The 18852-nt window shown below is 43.0% G+C and overlaps 1 protein-coding gene across 5 annotated transcripts in view; it reads right to left on the bottom strand.

The window, feature by feature from the left end:
* Nucleotides 1–18852, bottom strand: part of NRP2 (neuropilin 2) — a 133527-nt gene that overhangs the window by 21809 nt on the left and 92866 nt on the right. For 2 of the 5 annotated variants that reach the window (XM_090044809.1, XM_090044811.1), the window contains exons 13-15: nucleotides 16269–16531; nucleotides 13342–13438; nucleotides 10725–10766 (exon numbers count right to left, since the gene is read on the bottom strand). In XM_090044809.1, the coding sequence (XP_089900935.1) occupies nucleotides 10725–10766; nucleotides 13342–13438; nucleotides 16269–16531 (402 nt within the window). Of the gene's footprint in view, nucleotides 1–5; nucleotides 3383–10724; nucleotides 10767–13341; nucleotides 13439–16268; nucleotides 16532–18852 lie in introns of those variants that run through there. The other 3 variants (XM_090044810.1, XM_090044812.1, XM_090044813.1) reach the window with 2 other exon arrangements.

Below are 18852 nucleotides of genomic sequence, written 5' to 3'. Positions count from 1 at the left end.
ACACAGAAGAGTGTTGCTAGGCGGGAGGCATGCAGACTCATAAAAAAAGAAATACACATGCTTTCAAGAGTACAGAGCAGCGTTAAGCGAGGCTGTGACCCAGCTCTGAAAACAAAACTTCCTCTCTCTTGGGAGAGACACAATTTGCATATTTGCTGAGCAGACATATTAAAGCAGTTTATTAATTAAGAAGCTTGGATTTAAATACGAATTTCCAGGTCCTTTTGGCATCAACACATTTCTTTGAATTTTTTGGCCTTCTTCAAATCAGTCTGGTCTTGTCTCCACATGACAGCTGTTGTCACGTAGTGACAAAACACACTGCGTTTCTAATTGGGGGCCGTGTTTAACAGCAAAGGGTGAAGGAAGTTGCAACAGACTGCTGGGAAAGAAGTCAGAGGGAGAAACATTCTTCATTCCTGTGGAAAAGACAGTGAAAAAGATCTCTCTCGCAGGGTGCCCTATGCATAGATTGAATCACGCAGGGTGCCCTGTACATAGATTGATAGAGTATAAGGCCAGGAGGGACTATTACAATCATCTACTCTGCCTTCCTCCATAACACAGCCTGTAGCGTTTCACCCAATCCTGCATCAAACCCATAATTTCTAGCAAGCCAGGAGTATGCACTCTGCACAGCTGAAAGCTACATGCCTAACAAGTGCTGTAAATCACCCATCTCCTTGAATTCTGGCTAACCACTGCCTCGGCAGCTTTCTGCTTCCTCTTGTTTAACCCTGTTAGTGCCTGCACATATACAACATAAAAGGAGAGGGGGCTGGCACGTGTTGCCCTGAGGCAGCGCAGTGGTTTTAAAGATCATCTCAGGACAACACAGTGTACATCTGGTGTTCATACAGGAATGCCGCTTTCTTGTCAGCCCATGCACACATGCAAACACACGTCCTCCAACAGACGCAGAAGAGACTAATTCAGATGTTTGCGCTCTCACCCACAGCTCTAAAGCCGTGTGTCATTAATCCTTACGTACATTTTACTCAGACCTCCCAAATTTTGCTTTTGGAGACAAATCATAAATAACCAGGGATGCGCGCTGGAATGTATTTATTTACTGGCTACTCCGGGGGAGAGAGTCTCAAAGGGAACTTTCCCAACTATTTGTTCTGCTGTTGAACAAAGACACTTTAATATTTCTCTCAAGGTGGCCTGACTCTCCCTCTCATTTTGCTAGTTTTTCTGCAACAGGAGGGAGTCTTCACAGATGGAGCCGCCAGGAGCTTCTGACAGTGTTTGTAGTGGAATAGTTTGTGGGCTTCTGTGAATTGGTGTCAACTTATTATTCAGCTCAGTGCTAATAACTGCTGCTTGGCAACCAACTCTGTGCCTGCTTTCTTGTGCATGCTCTAAAGAGTCCAAGGGAAAATAAAATCCTGAAGGATGAGTTTTGCTATGAAACAGCAAGGAACTTTTCCATCACAGCCCCCACCCCACTAATATTTTTCAGGGTGGTGATCCACGTGTTCAGGGTGACAGGGCTTTGTCTGCTGTAACCTATATAGGAGATTAGCTGAAGGGACAGTTCCTTCTTCAGTCACAACAAAAATGATGACCATAAAAACAGGATTAAACCTACATGCAGAACACATGGTAAAAACAGCCAAAGTAAGTCCTGTTTCTGTACAGCAAGAGATTGGAAACCAACCATACATTTATAAATTTGGGTTAGAAAGTCTAATTTCTCAGAAGTGTACCCTCCCCTTCACCCTCCAGATCTATATACCGTCACAACCATTAGCTGACTTGGTGGACAGGCCACTGGTAATAGAAGGACAAACTCTTCCTATATTTCCCAAGAGGTAGCATAGCATCTCCAGAGCAGGGCAGTGGGACACTGAAGGGGCAGTATAGGGAGCGTCTGCAGTGGTGTTGGTTTTTCTGGGCATAAGGAGATGCTAGGACTATCTGAATGCTCTTGAACAAGTCACTTAGTCTTGTTGTGTTATAGTAGGTAATAGCAACGCCTCACATGGGAGGCTGTAAGGTTAAAGAGAGTACAGATAAAAAGGTGGTCAGATACTGTGATTGATTGGGGGAGGGCCATATAAGAAAAAGAAATGCAGCTGCATTATGGTCCACTTCATGAATATGGTTCCTAGGTGACACAGCATACAGACACCAGCAAATCCAAAAACTCCTGCCTACTCCCTCAAATGCATTTCCTGGAGGATGGGGGTAGTGGTGAAGCTGGCAGGGAAGAGGCATGCCTCTTTTGCTGCTGTGCTAATTTGAGATGCTCGGAGTGGAATTGCCCTCTCCAGCTTCCTTGCCGAGAAACCTGTACCAGGCTGGGAGGACCATGGGAGCTATTCTCCCTTCTTCCCATCAGCTGCCCCTTGCTCACCTTCCTAGCTGCTACAATAAGAGAGCCTGGCTCGCTTCCTGTCAAATGCCACGGGCATGGTGAGAAACTGATCCTAATTCTATTAAGAAGTGGGGTTCCTAAAATCTCGCCTGTTCTCCATCTCCACCCCACCCCCTGCCTGACAAAGACTATTCCTTAAATAGATGTATTTCACATGTGAAACACATCAGGCAGGGGATGCTGTAGGCTTGGCTGCAACTTGCACAGTTCGGATCCCAAAGTGTGGGAAATGGCTTCAACACAGAGACCGGAAAGCGGTGTGCTACAGTTGACAAGCCGCATGCAGTGCGTGGGGGGTGAGGTGGTGAGGAGCTGTAGCTAGACTGAACCGAAAGGAAGGGCAGACACCCCCAGGTCTCCCACCCCCGCAAGAATTCCACACTCCAGTGTTTATTTAATGTTCTCCTACAAAACGTTGCTTTATTTCCAACTGGCTGGTGCAGCAAGGAGAAAGTTTACAAAAAGGTCGTAAAACAACGCTGAAGTAATAATCTGCCGATCTCTTGGGGAGGGAGTAAAAGTACAAACTGTCCTGCACAGTGACAAACGATGCAAATATCTCCCCTCGATCTCCGCTTGCCACCCAGGCAGAGCAGGAATGAAAACACCGAGAGGTTTTAATCACAGCCGTTTGGAACTAACTGGCACTTCAAGGCCCAGCATCGCAGCCGATGTACACCGTGCACAGTACCCCTGGTGTGGATGAAGGGAGGCTGACCGACACCACGTTCAGGATCTGGCCCCAAGAATCCAACCAAGCCTTAAATTCATGCCTGCTGCAAGAATGCTTGGCTGGAAAAGACAGTTGTTTCTCTTCCATTCCCAAAGGCTTGTTCCTTTCCTCTCTTTGACATTCAGGCTTGCCCTCCGGATGAAGAATGCAGAAGTCTGTGAAAGGAACTTGCCTTCCCCCTGGCGAATGGTCCCCAGCAGCTGTTTGAGTCAGATGAAGCAGGGCTTTTTTTCTTAACCTCACTGAGTCTCACAGATAACCAGTCACTGTCTCCAAAAGCAAATCCAGTTAGCCATGAAGTACCAAGTTTACACAGGCATAATCACCATCCCTGCTTTCTCAGCAACACCTCTCTTTAATCTGACAGCTAGAGGGATGCAAGGAGGAGGGGAAGGTCCTTACACACAACAGCTGCCTTTCTGAAACACTGAAAAGCTCGATTCTGGGCAGAAAAGCTGGCAGTGTTTACACCTGATGACAATATTTGCTTATACAGCATCTTTCTTAGCAAGATTTGCAAGCAAATTAACTTCTCTCATGATGACTAAGACCTGCACCCCTCGTATATTATGGAACTTGCCACCAAACGTGCCGCAGAAACTGTGCCCAGAAGCTCAAAGTTCATTGATAACAGAACATTTCTAGCCCTTATGGTTGCAGACATAAGCTTAAAATGTGACCTAAGTGTAAACCAATGCAGCAATTTCAGCCCAAGCCTGCAAACTGCTTGAAACAACAATTCTGAGAGATGTGAGCTGAGCCACTTGCCTCCATGAAATTAAAGATTTGCCCAAGATGGCACCAAATTCAGCATTTTTTTTTCACTGTGGAATTTGGCATTCTGCTGCAGCAAGGCAGCAGGCATTTTCTTTTCTGTCCCCTTGCCCTGCTGGGACTTGACTGCTAGTGCCTCTTGCTTTGCAGCTTTCTCCACAAAGGAACAGTAATTGGAATTCACAGATGTTGCACTACTTCATACAATCAGGTGGCAGAGGGGTAGGTTGGGAAGCCAGAGCTGGGAACCAGCTTGTAGGTAGGGGGAAGGGAGTTTGAAGTGTAAGCTGGTGAGCTAGGGAGCCTGGAGGACATAGTACAGCAACCAGGGGCTTTGGGAGCCAGGGAGATGAGCTGCTGAGGAGATCTGCAAGCTCCTTCTCCCTTGCCTAGCATGCCCATGGGGAAAGAATGCGAGTCAGGCTGTCTGAAGAAAACTGTGGGAACTGAGGCCCTTGGCCCTCTTGCAGAGAAAGAGCTAAGCTTCAGAAAGCACCACCAGTGATGTTTACATCTCTGAGGCTCTCTAGCTGCATGTGGGCTTGCCTGGAGGTGAAGGACAAGGGAAGAAAGGTATTTTGTGCCAACAGAATAAGTTAGCATTAAGGTAGCGGCAGCAGGATTCGGTCTCGAGGTAATGCAGAACCCCAGGGCGCTATCAGACCTGCCAGATTCATCAGATGCATTTCTTTGAGAAACAAACTGAGGCACAGAGGGTTTAAATGACCTGCCAAGGGCTGTACCAGAGATGGGAATAAAAGCCAGGAGCTTTGACGCCAGCAGCCTGGAAGCTAGTTTAGCTCTTATTTCTCCCCATAGAGGGGGAGCCCTGGTAGTGTAGGGCCTATGCTGACAACAAAATGCTACTCCTTCCCAGCCCTTCAGGTGCAGATGATATGATAGGGGAGAGGGGGTATGAGTGAAGCACCTTGCTGCTTTCTGGCTCTCTAGACCCCTAAGTGTGGAAATGGCACTTTGGAGGCTGCTATAGGCCTAATTCAAGTTTGAACCCACCCTGTGCTGCTCTAACTTGGTCTACGTGCTGCATCAGACCATAGCCAGCACAGAACCAGGATGACATAAAGACAGCACCACTGAGATGTGGCTTCCACGCAGATCCTGGGCTAAGTGCCGTGCAGCCACTCCTTTGGAGGTTGCCCTATGTCTCCTCTTCTAATTACTACATTGCATCAGCCTAGCATAAGCTGATGGAATAGGTGAGAGCTGGAGAGTCCATTTAGTACCTCAAGTTGGTGAGGAACCACATTTGTTGGTCTCCACATGTTAACAAAGACAACTTCTAACATTAACAACAGCTTCCTTAAACTGTTGATGGCTAAAAATAGCCATCAATCCACACTGTACTGAATACTGATGCTATTCGCTCTGTTTTTACTGGCTCTAGGTTCTATGGAAATTTTCTTTCATATACAAAAAAGTTCTCTACTTAAGAGGAAAAAAAATCCATCTTAATCACTTTTCCAGTCTCTCTTGCTTTCAGCCATACACACCATATTCTCTCCTTTCATTCATTCATTCATTCAAGACACAGTCTTAAAAAAAAGCACCTCTTTCTGTTTTTGTCAGGCTTGTTGGCACTTTGTTTCTTGCATAACTTAGGATGCACATAATGGGATGTTTGACTCAGAGCACAGGAACTGTGAATCTTCATGTGGGTGCACTACACTTGTGTCCTAGCCACACAGAATACTCCTGACACCCTGCACCCACACAGATCATTTTCAGGGCTAAAGACTGGCAAGAACAAAAATCATCAGGGGTCATAAAAGAAAATACTTTTTCTGCAACTCCTGAAATGCTGTCTGCTTTCTTTTGCCATAATCACAAAGATCACGCACCTCTTCGAAATCACTGGAAATGATGTCAGTGTGGCTAGATTTTTCATAAGTTACACAGATCATTTACCCAGAAAGCCACAACATTTCACCAAGCAATTTCTGCATCAAGTCCATAATTGCCCACGAAAATGTTTCTTCTGTTCTGGAAAGATATCCAGTCTAAGGCATCAAGTGATGGAGAATCCATTGCATCCACAGAAATACTTGTTCTAATACTTAATTACCACACTAAAAATGTGCACCTTATTTCTAGCTCCAGCTTCCAGCTATTAGATCCTGTTATGATTTTTTCAGAAAGGTAAGATGCTTCCAATTTTACATGTGGCATTGTTTAAGCGCACTCAATTGGTCTCATAAAAGCTCAACATACTTAAGATGTAAGTTATTCCACCCACACAGTTTTATTTCTAAACTCTCTTTTTAAACTTCCCCTTCAAGCAAGCACAGTTTTCTGTTAAAGGGATCTTAATCTAGGGGAGCGTGAACTTTGTTCCACTGAGAACTCCCTTTGCAGGCTGCCAAGAGACTAAGGAATTCATGAAAGAACATGTTGATTCCAGCTGTCCTTACCCTTGAAACAGAGATGGGACCGGCACAGACTACAGGTCTAAGCATGTAGTGGTTTATCTTCATCTGTGTGGCTGTTCTCAACATCAAGATGGACACGGCGTTCAGAGACCCCTAGTTTGCACAGGACCATGGTTTAATGGCACAGCCATTCAAACTAAGGCAGTGGCTTTCACACTCCCTGAAGTCATGGAACCCTTTTATATCACTTTGTCTGCTGCGGAGCCCCTACCCCTAACCTAAAGACTGATGTAGAACCAGGTGACCTGGGCCAGCAATGGTGGTGCACTGCCTCTCAACCTGCTCTGCCATTGCTCCCAGTCTCTTTGCAGAACCTCTGATGACCTATCGTGGAACCCCAGGGCTCCATGGAACAATTTGAAAACCACTGCATTAAAGCATCTTGCTATGAAACTAGGCCACAACCATGACTCCTGCTCCAGACTTGCACTGAAGGCCCCTCCACTCAGCCCAGCTGTAAATGATACCTCTCAGCACATATGAGGTTTAACCACGCTATCCTGATGAGCTTTTTTACTTTCAGGTTCCACAGGCACAGTTTTATCTGTACAAAGCAAAAACTACTGCTGTTGTGCCTGTGGGGAAAATAGCTTCCATGGGATTTACTGTGAAGAGTTGCTTTAAACAAAATGGTGTAAGTGAACATGGGGTGAGGGAAAGGGAGAAATGAAATACTAGTATTTTCCTCACTCTGGGACAGAACAATCAGTTAGAAGACCCAGCTGCAGTCCACCATCATCCTGAGAATGATGTCCCTGCCAAATCCTGCGCCTGTAACATGTTGGGGCTGCCTGGCTTCAACTCACTCTCCCAGTGTTAGCAACCCTAACAGTTCATACATGATAAGCTCCATTACTCCCCTCTCCTGTCCTCCCACCCCAATAAATAAATCAATAAATCATGATACTGGCTTTAAAAGAATGAGAGTTAATAAAAAATAAAAATCAAGCAAACAAAACCCCCAAAACAAATGCAGATTTGGGGTGTATCAATAGAAGCTTTCAGTACAAGGGATGGAAGGGGACAGTGCCTCTTTACCTGGCATTGGTTAGGCCTCATCTGGAGTACTGTGTGTTTCTGCCTTCTCTCATCCATCTTCCCCTTTTCTGTTTTTCTGGTTTCTGATGTCATCTCCACAAGTTCTTTTCCTCTCCTCCATTGCTTTCCTTGTTGTCTCTCTTTTCCCCAGTCTCTCTTCCTTCACTTCATGCTTAGTCACTCTGTCTCTTCTCTCATCTCTCTCTTTGGTCCTTCAGTGTATTATCTTCTCTTCACCCTCATTTTTCTTTCCCCTCAAATATTATCTCCTCCTCATCTTCCCGCAACCCCAGTTTCTCACATCCCAGTTCCATCCCTTTCCTTTGTTACTGCCTTGCTGTTCTTTCCATCAAATTTCCCCATACCACCTCCCTCTTCTCTCTGTCTCTGCTTTCCTTGGCTCCCCTCAATCCATCTTTGCCCTTAATCCATAACCACTTCTTCATGCTTTCCTTTCTGCTCCATTTGGAGACCTGATTTCTTTATCCCCTTTTGGTAGGCTCCGCTCATCTCTTTCCTACCACAGACCTATTGGAGTTTTGCCACTGACTGGAGTGGGGTCAGATCCATGTACTGTCTGAGTTGGAGTCCAAGTTTACAGCACCCTGCTTTCTTCTTTGTTGTATTGCTTCCATCCTCTTGATCAAAGCAGCTTCATGTTGTGCTGTACCCAGTGTCAGATGTTCTCTCGAGATCGGACGGGATTCTGTACACTCCTCCCAGCTTTCTACATTGATGTTGAAGGACTTCACATTGTTTTTGCACATGCCATGGCAACCCCACTTTCTAGAACCGTCTCAAATCTTGCTGTACAAAATATTTTTGGGGATACAGTCTCTCATTCTCCTGACATGGCAACCGCCTCTTGTTGATAGTGGTTTCTAGGCTTGTCAGTCCTGTGTGCTTCAGCACCTCTGTTTGGTATTTTGTCTTCCCACTTTATTTTCAGGAGCTTATGCAGGCATCTCATGTGGAAGCTGTTCAGTCTCTTGATGTGCCTAGCATATGTGGCCCACATTTCTGAACCATAAAGCAGAGATGACAACATACAAGTCTCAAAGATTCGCATATTCACCTTAGTTGATAGTCTGCTGTTATTCCACGCATGTTGCTGTAATAGTCCAAAATTCTTAGCTTTTTTTCCAATTCTATTATTTAGCTTAGTCCGAAGGTCAAGATTCCTGCTGATCATAGAACCCAAGTGGCAAAAGCTGTTGAGATTTACAACACCAAGAGATTTACCCTCCAAAGGGATGTCAGGTATTGGTTCATCCACCCATTGGTACATGATCACAGTCTTCTTGAGACTAATTGTCAACCCAAAGCTCTTGCATGTCTCAGAAAATCTGTGATGTACAAGCAAAAAGAGGGTGCCTGTCCCAGGGAGTTTGACTGAAGAATAAGACGTGAGACAATAAATAGGCGGATGCAGACAGAGAAGGAAGGACAAGGAAACAATTAGAGAGTATTAGTCAGTACTGTAAACTGTGGTCTTGGTATGACAGCTGTTCTGTAGGTATCAGAACAAAGGAGAGTTTTAGAGAAGAATTTAAAGGAGGACAACAGGATTGCTTTGTACATGTTTACAGGGAATTCCTCCCAAACCTATGGGAGAAAGCACAGAGGTAATGTTTGTACATCAAACAAGCAAGCAAAGGAGGCTAAGATCACGGGCTGATTAGAAGCAGGAATCACCCTCTCACTTCTGAATGAGCACTGATGGGCAGATGGGGGTAGGCTGTAAAGGACTCTAGAAGTGAAGATCACCATTATATTTGATGGACTGGGAATGGGGAGCCAGTAGAGCAATGCATATAGAAGGGTGACATGGTCAAAACGACAGGCTAAGAAAGTGAACTTCATAGCAATAGTCTGGATGATTACCAGCAGCAAAGGATTCTGCAGTAATCAGAAAACAAGATGATAGTAATCAAGAAACAAGATAAGAGCCTGAAGAAAATTTTTAGCTCTTTGAATGGGGAGGAGATGTCATAAGTTAGATTACACAGAACGGATTTGCAAGACTTCCATGTAGACTGAACGTGAGGACCAAGAGGAAGGTCCCAGACAAAGATGGGTCAATCCCCTATTCCAGTGACAGGCACGAGGGTAGTGTCCTTCATGATACGAAACACAGACTGTTGGCAGAGCTTTGGTGAGGGATGATTATAGAGAAATCATTTAAATCATTTGAGGTTACAAGGCTATAAACTATAAGTGTAGAATACGACAGAGGCTTTTCACCAATGCTGTTAGTCTCCATAGAAGGATGGATATGAAGAAGCAACTCAACATTCATAGAATGCTGCCATTCAGAGTATCACTGTACCTATAAAGTTAATGTTAATGTTGAGTGCACCACTTTTATTGCTAACAACTTAAAGACAGTTCTGGAGTGAAAACCAACAACTTTTAACAACACACCAGCAACACAATGCAAAAAGCTAGGAGACGAAACGAAAGGGGTATTTTTCCAACAGACTTTTTACAGCTACAGATCCCTGCTTTGAAGTTTAAAAACTACAGATACACTACTGGACAGATATACAACAGAAGCAATGGAAAATACATCTCTCTCCAAAGGAAGGTGGCTTGCTCTTTCTCATTATAAAAAACTGGCACCCTTCCCAGCCTCCTCACCCCCATGAATCAAAAACCAGTTTAATAAGTAAGGAAAACTTTCTGAATCCCCCTGTTTCTGTTTTCCCTCTGTAAACATGAGAAAAGGTTTTACTAGAGAAATGCCATTTTCTATTCTTCAGATTGGTGTTAAGCTATTAAATGCACCATTTCACCTTGTTTCCCTTCTATCGAATATCAACTTCAAAACTCTTTGTGTCAGTTCTCTCAATTCTGCCTCCTAATTTCCTTCCCCTTTCAAGGAGGCCCTCGATTGCAACCCTACTAATAGCCCAGGCATAACTGCTGCATGGGCACCCGTAAGCTGGAAAAAAACCATCTTCAAGCCAAAACAAGTCATTGCACTTCATTTCACTTCTAACTTGCTACTGATTTTGTGGTTAAACTGTTAATGGTTTTCCTTTGCACTTCAGTCCTACTTTTTAGGCTAGGCTGTGTTGCTCCTAACAAAGCAGAGCATTTCATATGGCTTTTATTTTTCTCAGTAACAGGTCTCCTAACTTTAATTAAACAACAGGCAGCAAAATCCCTGCCCCTCAAGATGAATACACAGGGTAGTGCCCTCTACTGTTGGGAAACCATATCACATTTGCCATTTCTCTAAAAAGAATACATGTTATTCTTATCCAGTCACACTAATTTAAAAAATGAAAATAAAAAATTAAACCATGCCAGCAGAAAAAAATTACTAAAGTAAATGCAGTTTTACCTGGAATGTAGTAGTTCTCACCTGGGAAAGCTGTGATGGGTTCTGCAAGGGAAAACATATTTTGGTTTTAGAGGAGAGAATGTCTGAAACCAATAAAAGAGTGTATCTGATGACTCTCTAGTACAATGGTTTTTAATCTGGGGTCTGCAGACTATGTCTAAGGGATTTGTGAAAGATGACTATAATCAGTCAAAAGTATGTGCATACCCACACTTACAATTCAAAGGTGTCCACACCTCCATTCGAACTTTTTTAGGGGTCTGCAAATGAAAAAAGGTTGAAAACCACTTCTCTAGTAGATTTTTGTTGATACATCCTTAGGTCAGATATGGGCATCTATAAACCCTGAGACTACATGGGGAGCCTGAACTTAGCGAAAGCAGCAGAGGGTATTTCACAGTCTTGCAAGGAGCCGGAGAGTCCCACCTTTCAGTCAAAGGCTGGCCTGGGCTGAAAAGTCAGCATTTAGATTCAGATTTCAGGGCAAAGTATGTCCCAAGCTCAGCGTGTTTGGACTGAGAAGCTTAGTGTTACTCATTGCATGTTGAAAAATTTAAATTTAAATTTGTGTTTGGATTCTGAAAGACCCTAAAAAAAATCAGAGATATTCAAATCTTGAGCGTCAGTTGTAGCTTATCTCTAATTTCAATATTTTCATGGGGTGCTAACCATGCATCAGTCTGCCTCTCAGCTCCAATAAACAAAGCAGACTGATTTTTGAAGATACTTTGAAGAAGTAATCTGTTACAAATTACTGGATCTGAAAAGCAATAATCAGTGCTTATTACTGATTACTTTCTCACAGAAGTAATAGACTTCTGCTTATTTTTAGATTACTTCTGCATTACTGCCGTGAGTCACACAACCAGACTGGTTGTACAGAGTGCTATGAAATCATCACTCAAGTTCAGAACATGGATGACAAATTTGTCCAAAGAAAAAAATTACTGTGAGTTATCGGAGTTCTTCTCAGGCTGAAAAGGAATCAGATTATTTCCCAGGATTACATTTTAAAACCAGCATCTTACTACCTTACCTAGTTATTTTTCTGGTCCTGACAAAGAGAGAATGGTGATGTACATATTTTGTTTCATGTTGTGGTGGTGGCATCAAAAATGACTCTATATTTGAAACTGCGTGGAAGTTTTCAGATAAAGTCACCTTTAAATCCCTCTGCCAGGCATCATCACAACCAAGATATCAATACTTATTCCAAAGTACAGATTTAACTTCATGGGAGGATAGAAGTAAATCTGTGCAACAGTTTGAAGCAATTTTAGGGCTATCTTATGGAGCTTTCAAATATACAAACTGTTCTTTAACATTCATACTTCATTATATATAGGAGGAAAAAAAATACCATGCACAGGCTGGTCTGAGTACCTTTAAAAGTTATAAAGGAAACATTATTAATATATTAAGTATATTAGTATACTAGTATACTTCAGTATACCTTTGTGTCAGTTCTCCCAATTCTGCCTCCTAATTTCCTTCCCCTTGCAAGAAGCCCCTCAACTGCAACCCTACTAATAGCCCAAACGCAACTGCTGCGTGGGCACCCATATATAGTACACTGAAGTATATTAGTATACTTCATCTTCCACATTTCTTTTTCATGCAATGGAACTTATGAGATTAAAACATGTTTGGCAATGCTAATGCACAGAATTTTACATATGAAATATAAGCACTTTTGGCCTACAGAAGACAGCAAATAGCCAGCAGAGTACAAAGCCTCAAAGAAATTGGGGCCCACTCTCTTGGAACTCAGAATCCTGCCAGGGCAGGCATTTGCCCTTTGTTCCAGGGCTGTTTTATTCTATACAGATTCAAATACTCCCTTATCACCTGCAGCATCTGAGTACCTTCTAGTAGTGCATTAAGGGACATGACTAACATCTGTCATAATGTGGTTCATTTCTCTCTCACCCCAGAGATACGCCTCCTTAAAAAGAGAAGGGGAGGTCCATTGAATTAAAGGACATGCATTTAGGTGAAGATAAGTAAGGAAAGTAACCTTGCTGAAGTGGGCCTTTCCAAGTGCCCAACTCAGGCCACAGCCAGCTCCAGCAGAAAGACTATTAATGACCACAGTATGGGTTGAGTGGCCTCTCAGGAGCATGAATATCTTTAGAGTTCAGAACTGCTAGCAACAGATTCCAGGGCATAGCCACCTGTTTAGTTAGAAAGTGTGTGTTAATATCTAACCTAAACCTCCCTTGTTGTACTCTAAGCCCATTACTTCTTGTCCACTCTTCAGTGGACACAGAATAATTCATTGCCATTCTCTTTATAACCACTCTTTCTGTCCTTGCAGACTATTTTAAAATCTCTGTTTTCCTTAATTTCCTTCAGAAGCACGAAAAATGCTGCTAAAACTCAGAAACTCAGTATAGCTCAGGTCATCCCTTGGCAGAATCTCAGATACGAAGATTCTCATGAACTGGCCTTCTGCATGCAACTGCATGTCCTTGTTTAGCTTTGTGCAGGAGGAGAGGATACAGGATTCATTGGGTGAGAATTACTATGCCTTTTACTAGGTAGGTCAGGCTCAATGGTCACAAAGGTCCACTCTGGCATTACTATCACTAAGTATGAGAGACTGATGTTTACATACCCATGCAGTTCTCCAGGGAGACATCAGTGGCTATCCGGATGTCATCAATGGCAATCTCCCCTGAATATCCTTTGTGTATAACACCCTCAAACACGATCTATGAATAATCAGAACAGTTGTGTCAACGTTAAGTTGCCAAACAGCATAAACAGCCCTTGGTCCCGTCCAAGAAAAGATATGAAATGTGCTTCCCACTTTTAGTTCTCACTGGAGGAGCTAAATACTGGTCTCCTTATCAATCCTTATTCAAGTGCACAGCAGTACACAAGCAGTCATACAAATTCTTGGGAGTGTGTTGGGGATAACTTTTTGATACAGATGGTAGACAGGCCAACTAGGGGGGATTTCTTGGTCATAAACAGAGAGGAATTTGCAGATGGCACCAAGCTGGATAGAGCTGTGACACTCTGGAGGCCAGGGCTAGGATCCAGAATAACCTGGACTGACTGAAAAAAAGGGTCTGCAATCAATTAGATGCGATTCAACAAGGACAAGTGCAAAGCCTGCACTGGGGATGGAATAATGGCAGGCACAAATAAAGACTGGAAAATGGCAAGGCTGTAGGACTGTAGAGAAGGACCTGGGGCTATAGTATATTAATTTGAGCCAACAGTGTGCCATTGCTGCAAAAAAGCTGACAACACACTGGGCTGTATTAATAGGAGTGTCACTTGCAAATCAAGGGAAGTGATTCTTCTTCTCTATGTAGCACTGGTGAGGCCTCACTTGAAATACCAGTCCAGTCCAATGTGTCCAGTTTTGGGCCCCAGACTTCAAACAGGATGTGGACAGTTTGGAAAGAGCCAAGCATAGAGGAATAGAAATGATTAGGGGCCTGGGAAGCAAGTCTTATGAGGAAAGACAGAAAGGGCAAGGGCTATTTAGTTTGGAGAAGAGTAGACTGAGGGAGAATTTGAGAATAGTCATCAAATACCCAAAGGGCAATTTCAGAGAGGATGGAGATGGGGGGTTTCCTATGGCCATAGGGGACAGGACTAGGAGTAATGGCTTCAAATTGAAGCAGAGGAAATTTAGGTTTGAGATTAATTAGGAGGAACTTTGTGACTATGAGGGTGGTCAAACATTGGAAAAGGCTGCATACAGAAACTGTGGAATCTCCATCATTGGCAATTTCCAAGAGCATGTTGGATTCACAATTGGCCGGGATGGTTTAGTATCTAAACTTCAGATGCTGCCTTGAGTAGGGGACTGGACTAGATGACGTTGTGATTCCCCTTCCAGTTCTACTTTCCTATAATCCTAAGGCAAAATTCCCCTCAGCTATGAAAGGTCTATCTAATGAGGGACTCGATAAACCTCATGAAGCAGTTTATCATCTAGCCCAGTGCTACGTTCGCAACTGTTGTTTTTTTCAAAGAAAATCCCTGTTTTAGTGAATGAAACCAGTCAATTAATATGGATTTCTAGTATGTAGAGTGGGCCAGTTTGTCACCTTGGGTAAACTGGCATAGTCCTTTTAAAGCCAACGGAGCGATACTGATTTATACCAGCTGAGGATATGCCCCATTATGTTAATACAGGCACCAGAATTAGTCCATGAAAATGAAGTTAGACCCTGCAGTAAGTCTGAAGTGCTGTTTCCACTGATCTCATGCAATAGGTATTAAAATGCTGCAAGAGATAAGCACATGTAAGCCTATTTCATCACTTAGCAAAATAAAAAATACACTATTCAGCTATGAAAAATGCCAAGTGAAAATATTCCACTCTCTCAGTAATTCATCTGTGAGTTTATTAAGGCCTGTGTATCACTTATAAATGAACAAAGCAATATATAAAATACCTGATCTGTAAGTCATTATATATATTGGCATTTGGCTAAAAAGCCAAACATACACCTGAACACTGTAATATAGATCCAGCAGTATTGGGGTAAAGACTTTTGTTTTATTTCTGTTGGCTCACTCCCTTTCAATTGCTAAGTTAAAACCCAATTCTGCAGTCTTTGCATGTGCAAAGCTCCCACAGAGGTCAACAGAAATTTTGTAACTATAAAGGCTTCTTCAGTATCAAACCATTAGCTTGTAAGTTCTATGGGGCAAGGACCTTGTTTTCCTTCATTTTGGACAGTGACAATGCTCATAAGTAAGTAATAATAGGCAGCATATATTGTCTGGCAAGCAGGCTGAGCCCTGGCTTGTCTTATTAGCCAGATGTAGCAGCTTTTTGGCTAGGGAGGAATTTAATACATTGAGAGAGCCCAGTCCTGCCAACTCTCCATGCACAAACCTCTCTTTATCTTCTCACTGGGGAACTGGGAGCATTGGAGAGGTTTCTAAGTGCACTGATTTCACCAGACAGGGTATACAGGTCTTCTCCGTGGGACTAATTCTGCTTCCATTGTGACAAAATGGCAGTGGGATTATTCAGTGTCTACTTGAATTCAGCTTTCTGTTCTTGTCTCAGCAGTCTGACCACTAGCTTGACAAAAAGACCAGATTTCTCCCCTCCTCCTCACACGCACAACTTGAAGCCAAGGTCAGGAAAGTGTTGTTTGGTTTCTTTCCCTGCATTCTTTCTTTAAAACTGGACTCCCTCCCTCCCACCTTCCCACCTTCCTGATTGCAGGATTTGTTTGTGTTTGTTCCTTAGGGTTTTGTGTCTCTTGTCAGATTACCTGATAATCATCTAAATGAAAATGGAGGAAAAATATTTGTAAAGGGAAGAGTTAAGGAATATAAAAGGTAACAGTATGAACAAAGACCTAAGTCTGTGTATAAAGATAGGCACGTTCTGAATAACAAACAGTGTCATTTAGTTACTATAGTAACATGAGAAACACAATGAAAACAGCCTCACTCAGCCATGCTCCCTAATGATGAATGGGCACAGCGCTTTGAAATATTGAAATAAGTATCAGTAAAATCCACTCGAAGCTCAGAACAAGCCTCCCTTTATCATCTTACCTGATACACCATGTCATAGCTTGGCAGAATGATTCGTCCTTCTCTCCATTCTTCCCCATGGTCTTCTGTGATGACCCACAATGGTTTATTCTCCTGGCTTGCTTCCCGCCACACCTGCAGCATTACCCCATTCCCACCCGATGATTGATACTGGAACACCATGCACGTGGCACTCCTGGGCAAGTAGACTGGGGGGCTGATGAGCCGGGCATGTCGGCCTTCTCTCCTTCCGCTGCTCTGCAGCCACAAGTAATCCTTACCATCTGGTCAAGGAAAAAAAGAAGGAAACTCATCAGATTTCCTACTAGCATTTGCCATGAGTCTTCTGCACACATACCTAGCGCTCAGCTAGACAACAAGCTTAGACTAGCACAGCTAACTACCTCTCTTTACAGCAAGTTCAGAAATGGCATTTTACTAAGCTCATCCAGCACATAACTGGAGAGCTTGAGGGAGCAGGGAACTTGGCATTTATCTTATAAGAGCACCTTATGTTTCTACCAGTTTAGCTTTTCAAACCTGAATAGTTAAGTTCTGGCTCCCTGAGTGGCATTCTGTTCATTTCTAGGCAACTGCTGAGCAAATTGCTGAGCAAATTGCATCATCTATATGGTTGTCTAAGACCTCAAAGTGCCACTTATGCACAGGTTGGCATTCTGTTCCTGCAGACATAGTCCTAGATGCATGGACCATGCCCATGCACTGGCCACATGTGGATTATGCTCACACACTGGCCACCTTTGCTAAATGGTATTTTGGGGACTTTGATGACCATACAGATATCCAAATCTGAACATTTAGATGATCAGGAAAGAAGAGAATGTCACCCGTAGTTTTATATTTGGATGTTCAAGTGGGAAAAAAACCCTGTAAAATAGGTACTAAAGTAACCCATGTTGATTTGCATACCCAGAAACAGAGCTGGGTTCCCTAGTTAGGTACCCAGGTTTGAAAATAAAACCTATAGTTTTATCTTTGTTTGATGCTTCCTCTGCCAGTTCTTCCACAAGGCAGAAGCTGACACTGTACTTCATGGGGGCTGCTGTTCCTTGGCACCTATATCGTGAATGCCCTTTTTGAATATTGCTTGGAGATTTAAAACATACACTGAGTCTATTGTAATCTGCTGTACAGAGACAATGAACTTCATACTTCACTCCAAACACAACCCCAGGCTGGGACTTCTTTTCTAAATATTTGGAATGCGAGTATTCAACTTAATTTTGACTGGTGCCTAACAAAAAACAATTGGCAAAAAGGATGAATCTGCCAGTTTGGTCCATGTATCCAGCATGGACAAGCTCAGAACATGGCTTCACAGGGTTCACAACATGTTTTCCTGGAAAAATACCAAGAGTAGTTTTTAGTTCTAAAAATAAAGCAAGACACCACTGAGTATTCATTCATTGCTGTTTCACAGAAGGATATGAACAGGACAGAAGCTGCCAGAAGGATGTAGGAAACGGTAGGAAAGGAAAGGGAGGGAAAACTTTGTTCATAGTGCTGGGATAGTTGTGACATGTGGAATGAAAGCCACTAATAACAGAAGGAGTCGAGAGAGCAGAATTCCGTGAAACGATTCTGCCTTTGTGAAGAGACCGAGATAAACTCATCCCTGCCGCGAATGTGCATCCCAAGCAAACCGGATAATTCAAGAGATATTTACAGGGAGCGAAAAAGCCTGTGCTGTATCAAGCACAACCTCAGTACTTCTGTGGAGACTAGTGTCTGAAAGAGAAATACATAAAGAAGGATATTACATAGCCTGAGATGGAGCAGTAAGGGAGATAGATGTCTTTTTCACCAGCAGCTATGGTGTGGTAAGATACTGATAATGGAATTGGAAAGCATAAGCCAAAGATTGACATAATTAGGACAAGTTCAAGTGCAGTTATAGTCAGAAAAACTGACTGTAATAATGACATTGTGGGGGGTTCATATTTATTCTGCCTGCAATTAGCTCAGCTTACAAGTCTGAAGCTGATTTTTTTAACTACCAGAGCTACAAACTCCTCCTAGGATCTGGATATTAAGCTCTGTTCTTTCTGTCTCTTTTCATCACCAGTGGTAAATACTCTGCAATCAGAACATAGCTGACAATTTTGTTGATAATATGCAAGGTAAAATGAAGCCCTGCTTTTGATTTTTTCCATAGTGTAGCTGGATTGGGCCAGAAGTGCAAACAGGAGAATGAACAGGTTTTTGTGTTTTAAATAAATGAAGATGATGCAGATAGAAACACTGGGCATTTATACACATACATCTTCATGCCAGGACATACCAGAGATCCGGTGCATCCGAAAAGACTCGATTAATACACTCTGCTCCACACACAAGCTGATGTGGTGAAAACAGCGTGCAGAAAATGGTGGCGGTGCACTTGTGAACTAAAACACCACCAATGTGTTTTGTTTCAAAAGTACGTTGCTGCTGTTTTCTCAGTGCTGATGTGCATTTCACCACTTATACAACTGCATGCGCTGCAGCGCTGGGCACTTTTAAAAGCACCTGGTGCTGTGGCACAAGCATGTGTACAAATGCCCATTAGGAGCAGGAGCACTGGGTAAAGAGGTACGTTTCTTTC

Source organism: Crocodylus siamensis, chromosome 4, assembly GCF_052110815.1.
Source record: "Crocodylus siamensis isolate JL-2025a chromosome 4, ASM5211081v1, whole genome shotgun sequence".
NCBI classification, from domain to species: domain Eukaryota; kingdom Metazoa; phylum Chordata; order Crocodylia; family Crocodylidae; genus Crocodylus; species Crocodylus siamensis.
The sequence above is the reverse complement of the archived record's forward strand: the minus strand, read 5'-3'. Positions and strand labels throughout refer to the sequence as shown.